The 6,185-nt window shown below is 30.1% G+C and overlaps 1 protein-coding gene and 2 long non-coding RNA genes across 8 annotated transcripts; 2 read left to right on the top strand and 1 right to left on the bottom strand.

Annotated features, from left to right (window-relative positions):
• Positions 506-2,090, top strand: LOC107642991. The gene is made up of 4 exons (XR_001620729.2): positions 506-786; positions 997-1,055; positions 1,131-1,190; positions 1,684-2,090. It is a non-coding gene; the product is annotated as an uncharacterized LOC107642991 (long non-coding RNA).
• LOC107642992 lies at positions 3,338-3,622 on the top strand. The gene is made up of 2 exons (XR_001620730.1): positions 3,338-3,481; positions 3,525-3,622. It is a non-coding gene; the product is annotated as an uncharacterized LOC107642992 (long non-coding RNA).
• LOC107642987 lies at positions 3,386-5,921 on the bottom strand. 6 transcript variants are annotated; one of them, XM_016346513.2, is made up of 8 exons: positions 5,755-5,917; positions 5,330-5,561; positions 5,064-5,163; positions 4,879-4,938; positions 3,947-4,011; positions 3,748-3,850; positions 3,561-3,604; positions 3,386-3,504 (listed from the first exon to the last, which is right to left on the bottom strand). In XM_016346513.2, the coding sequence occupies exons 1-8, from the start codon at positions 5,873-5,875 to the stop codon at positions 3,489-3,491; spliced, it is 741 nt and encodes a 246-aa protein (XP_016201999.1). In that variant the 5' UTR covers positions 5,876-5,917; the 3' UTR covers positions 3,386-3,488. The 6 variants fall into 6 exon arrangements, with proteins under 6 accessions (XP_016201999.1, XP_016202003.1, XP_016202000.1 ...); XM_016346517.2 differs by having other exon boundaries at positions 5,330-5,662; positions 5,770-5,900; XM_016346514.2 differs by having other exon boundaries at positions 5,064-5,168; positions 5,330-5,662; positions 5,770-5,900.

A 6,185-nucleotide genomic window follows, 5' to 3' on the forward strand; every position in this document is an offset into this window, starting at 1 on the left:
TTTAGAACCTGTTTCGGAAACACATTATATTGTAAGCATTTTTGGACCTAAAAAATGTCAAAACAAAATGGAACTTAAATGGTGGAAAATGTATTTGGATGAATTTGACATGTTATCTATCTATTGATGTTGTGAGGACCATTTTGTACAGGTTTTTGCTCAGATTATATTGTTTGCTTCTTCATTGGAAAGGTGTTCCAATGAAATTGTTTTCAAAGCAATGGGTTGAGCTATCAACAAAATTGTAACAATTTTTGGAGTTGATCAACGTCTATTCATTTTGTAATTGGTTGAGCTGGGCTATCTTCATACATGATACTTTGTTATATTCTAATAAGTTCTTTATGTTTTGTTTTTTATTTATATATGTTGGGTTTGCTTCTGCAGCTGTGGGGTGATCAAATAATATACAGGAGAACACACAAATTGGATCCGCTAATATCACTGGTACTTGGGAGCCTCTAGACGAAGGCCTCCTTCTGTATGTATGTGCAGTTTCTGAATAGTATTTTAAAATTGAGTGATTAAAATGTTCAGTATTCCATTTAGGTTTTACTTTTTTTCTATTTTATTTATTTATATGATATTGTCCATGATGCAATTTGGGGACCACAAGGCATGTACTATTTGATAACAATAACCCTTTCAAAGAAGGGAACAATACATCATCTGTGGGTAGGTTGCAAGAAGTGGTTATGGTGGATTTGTTCAAGACAATATTTTGAAAGTTCCTTATTTTGACCATAGTTGTTCATGCACTTTGGTTTTACATGCAGAGGACTTTGGGTATTTAACACAAATGATCAAATTATTGTTTTAATTTGCAGTGAAAATAAGTTATTTTATATTTTTTGTGTTAGTTGTTAATTAAGTTAGAAAAATATGTGGATTGATTCTCTGCACTTCTTTAGCCGTTTCCAACATTTCATGTGTTGAAAAAAATTTATATAAATTTTGAGTATTTGGTATGATCTTTAGTTTGTTGTGCCATTTTAGGTATTGATCACCATTACCAGCTGATTAAGTGAAGGCATCAAGTGATTTTGATTATAGAGGTAGGTTCATATGACAATTGGTTCTCAAAAAATAAATGTCCTTCTCGCCATCTATATGACCTTTATGTTCTGCAGAGAGTTCACCAAATGACCGAATTCAAGGTCGTGGTGGATTAGGAAGAGGAAGGACTAGAGGTATGTATCATGTTCTTGCATTCATTTTTGTATTCCATGTTATGTTTATAATTATAGCTTTGTAGGTTTTGGTGTCTCTTAGATAAATCATTTGTTAATTGTAATGACCGAGTCCTTTAACTTAGTTACTTAGACCATTATATTTTTCTTATCTCAGTTTTTCATTTTCAATCTATAGCTAATGTCTTAGATGTTATGTATAACACTTGAGAAAGTGATGGCTATATGCATAGAATCTGGGGTTTTCAGGTACTATTTGCATAGAATCTGGGATTTTCAGGTACTCATCAGTGCATCTAGATAACTTCTGCGTGTTTCAATATCCTTTTATGTAACTTGTCCACAACCAATTAATCACATTAAGAGCTGGTAGGGAAACATGTCAGAATTTTTCCTTTAAAAAAACTCTTAGGGTTTTTGTCAGGTATTTAACAGGTTGACAGAATGTTTATTCTATGAACATATTTGATATGGTTGTTACATTTTCTTTTAGGTATTAGTTTTATTGCAGCCGATTATGAGGATGGAGGCTGGAATCGCAACATGAAAAATGCTAGGGGTGAAGGGGCAGAGTAAGAGGATGTGGTTTTTGTGGATACAACCAAGATATACCTCCTTATGGATGTAACACTTAATCCTTATTGTTTTATTTTTATTTTTTCATTTTAACTGGATGGGAAGCATTGTCATTTTTTCCTTTTTTCCTTTTTTCCTTTATATTATGAAATGATTAAATTCATTATTCTGTGTATAAAATATCATATCTTCCTTTACATCCGACATTTAACCTTTTTATCCAAGGATGTGCTGCAACATGTCGTCTTTTATTCAAATGTCTTTTTTGTATATAGATGAGAGAAGACAAAGAATTATATATCTTGCAGTGTTGATTATTTTGAAGGCTTTTGTGAAATACTTGATAGTATATTATATTTAAATCTTGCTACATGTTGCATTTATCAAACTTTGTCAATATTTTTGTGTACTCTTTATGATTCAAGTTCATAATAATATTCAGTAAGGGTGTTCTCACAAAAAAATCAGTTTAGCCTTTTACTTTTTATTACCTTTGTTGTTTCATTATTTTATTTTGGAAGACACTATATGCACAATTTTCTATAGTGTTAGGGTAATTCATAATTATTATTTTCTATTTTTACTATTTTTTCTTACTGCTTCATGCCTGTAGTGTTTGATTTAGATTTGATGTTTTTTATGTTCTCTCATATTTAAGGATGAAAAATTAACACTCACTCATGAACTACTTGATTCTATCAAAATTGAGATTGACTCGACTTTTTCTATTTGATTGAAAATTCTGTAAAAGGGCATTTTATTTTGACAAACCTAACAAAAATAAAATTTTTAAAATACCTATATATTTATGATATTATAACAATTATGGGTGTGTTTGGATTTGCGTTGGAGAAGAGAGAAATGCGGCGTTTGAGTTCTTTAAACGATTGATTTCTATCTTCAACCCACGTTTAGCAAAAGTTACAAATTCTAGCTTTTTCATCTAGCTTTTCACGTTGGATTGAAATTTATATTCTATGTACCAAATATATCCTTCATTATTTATATATTTATTATTTTTATATAATATTTTTTTTAATACTCTCTTATGCATATTATTTTTTATAAAACTTTTGTTTTTTTATGAGTTCTTTTACTGTTATTGTTATTTTTTTTGTATGGAATATTTTTTTTATTTTGTATTATAATTTTATTAATTCTATTAGAGTACTAAAAAATATTGAGAGTACTAAAAAAAATATTAAAATTTATTTAAATATTTAAAATAAAATTATAAAATAATATAAAATAATTATTTAAATTCATGTCATTTTCTATAATTTTTCATCTAAAAGTGATTTTGAATAATGTAATCCAAATAATATTTAGCTTACTATAATCTATTTTAAAAACAAATTACCAAACATAAATCAAAACAAACCTCCATTTGCAAACCATAATCCAAAAAATAGAATTACTTTAAGCAACATAGTTTATGTTTGTAATTATTCTGTTTTCTGTTAAGTGATATTAATACTAATTGTGTCCATATTATTATCAATCGATATTATACAAGGAAAAAAATTTATCAAGGTTGCATGTCCAATGCATTTCAATTTGACATTATTAGATGTGAATATTAAAGATTTTTTTAAACTTATTTATTGAAATAGAGTATATGATTCCGGGCAAATGCAGGGTATTCGACTAGTAGATAATGAAATTAGGAATTGAAAGTGATGGCATTGTTGTGCATAGGAGTGGGACATGGGGTTGTGTCATTCATTGTATTTGTATGCATAGTCAGCAAATTAAAAGAGCTTGAAGTTTGAATAATGTACGACGTTCAACTACCACAAATGAACACATGCGAGTAAGGTCATCAATCCTCCATGGCCCTTCAAAAACAGGGCAAAGAAAACCTGTCATCTAAATTATTTTTGTATAATGAGAGCTTCTACCTCCTGCTCCTCAACTAACTACTATACTACAACGACTATTTATTTTAAAAAAGCCGGACGAGAAAAGCAACGGCACACACCGTAAAAACAGTTCCTAGGCAATATTCTCCAATAACTCGTTGTGTTGTTAATATCTGAGCTTTGAAAACCATCGCATCTCTATCTATCTCCAACCTCGCCAACCTGCATCAGAATCCACATCCAAAAAGTTTGCACTTTAAAGAGGATAAAATTACAAAAGAAACTAGTGGGTCAACTGTCACTTAAATTTAAATGGACCTGAATTCCTGGATACTCTTTTCCATATCATTCTTTAGTTTCTCAATCTCACGTTGCAATTGCATCTACATTATAAATTTTCCATCATATAACAGCACAAAGCAAGTGCAAATTAACAACCTCAGTGTAACTAGAAATTGAGGAAAAAATTACAAGAGCAAACAAGAAATTAGGTGTAAAGAAAAATATGAGGAATCAAACTAGTTTCCATAGTTTAGAGCCACCCTTAATACAATTTTACATACAAATTTTTCACCACAAAAGTTGTTTCAATAACAGTAGCCATTTGAATTACTCATGTTTCCTAAATCCATGTATCTACTTTAAGATGCAAAGACATGAATCTATATCAATATAATCAAATCTCTCATCTCATGATTAAATGAGAACATGAGACATGCCCCATGAATATTCCAGTCGTTATTTAAATGAGATAACATTGAGAATGATTACAATCGGTATCATGTATCAGAAGACACAGTACCACACAACAAGAAACAGACACATCAATTTCTATCAGAACTATTTGGCTCTTGTTTGATTACAAGATTTCAAATCTATGGGTTAACCAATTGGAGTTTTTAAAAATTCCATCCCAATATATAGTCAACAGATCATATTTTAAATTCTAGAGAAAAGCAATTTACAGAATGACATATATTAGATATTAAACAGTTAGCATAATTCCCTCTCAATGTTTTCTTCAGTTATCCCGATATCAAACAGGATAAAGTAACGTTAGAAACGTAATTACATTTGAAAATACAAAAAACTAAGATGTTAGCCTGAAATTTCAACATCATTCAATGAGGTAACTTAACAATCATGTCATTGAATTAGAATGTACTATTGTTGTCCAGAACAAAAGCTAAAAATAGATGCTTTGCAATTAGTATTCCTATTTATATCAACTACATTAGTATGTAATATACCTGTGACCTCTGCACTTCAGCTTTGATTTTCGACTCGTGAGACTCTTGAAGCATTTCAGTCTTTTAAGGGACAAAAAGAAAAAAAGAAAAAAAAAAACTTATGTTAGTACACGAAACTACTATTTTAGATTCCAAGAGAGTGGTAAAGTTCACAAACGAACAATATAAACATCAAAAGACCTCACCCTCTCCATTAATGATTCTTGTACTTTTTCCAAAACTTCAGTTATACCGGCAGATATCGCCTGAGCCTGCTTTTTGGGCACTCCTTGCCCCTCAAGTCCGCTAGTCTAGAAAGCAAAAGCGTAACCAATGACACAAACAAACCATTCATTAACACTCACTAACGAGCTTAAAAGTGCACATTTGCAATTAGTTAGAAAACACACAAGTGAACAAAAAACCATGAAAAAAGAGAATAAAAAATGGTAAGAATGTAAACTTAAATTACAATAGCGGATGCATCACAGAACCGCCGACCATTTGATTTCGCCATCCGGGAAAATGATCTGAGACTTGAGTTGAAAGTGAACGATTTTGAGAACCCAAAGCCCGAAAATTGAGCCAATCGCTTACAAGCCGCAGCCATTCCCTCAAAAATAAGAAATTGGAGCGAAGAAGAATTTTCGAACCCTGAATATGCCCTACTCCCAAATCGGATATAACAACCTTGTTTTCAGCCACTGTTTAAACAAAGAAGAAACAGAATCCAAGGACATAAAATTAATTAAACACGAATTAGGCCAAAAAAGTAGATGAATTTTTCCAAGATTTGATTTTGATTCCTCACAAATCAATATAATTTATCGGAAACCAAACAAGATAAGAAGGAAAAGCATAAAAGTGAAAAAAAAAAGGAGATTTTCATTGAGTTACCTGAATGTGAAAAGGATAAAAAAAATGCAGAAAAGGGAAGGAGGTATTTTTGAATCGGTAAGAACCAAAAAAAGGAAACGGATTCGTGACTGTAGGATGGCAGACCTATTAGAGATTTCATGCAGGTAATATAAAAGTTATAGGTTGGGAAAAATTTGAAATGAAGAGGTATTTATAATTGGAATGACAACTTACTGGGATCACTTTTGTAACTTCTTTTTTATCTTATGGATAGTTATCTTTTTTTCCTTTTAATTTAGGATTTGTTAGGATTCTATATTTAAATATATGGACAATTTATTTTATAGATATTTAGTTATTTTTTTTTCTTTTGTTTAGGATTTATTGAGATTTTATATTTAAATATGAATAATGTTATTTATTTTTAAATTTGTTTATGAATTAAATTTAACTAAATTAAACTAAGTTAA

This window comes from Arachis ipaensis, chromosome B05 (assembly GCF_000816755.2).
Source record: "Arachis ipaensis cultivar K30076 chromosome B05, Araip1.1, whole genome shotgun sequence".
NCBI classification, from domain to species: domain Eukaryota; kingdom Viridiplantae; phylum Streptophyta; class Magnoliopsida; order Fabales; family Fabaceae; genus Arachis; species Arachis ipaensis.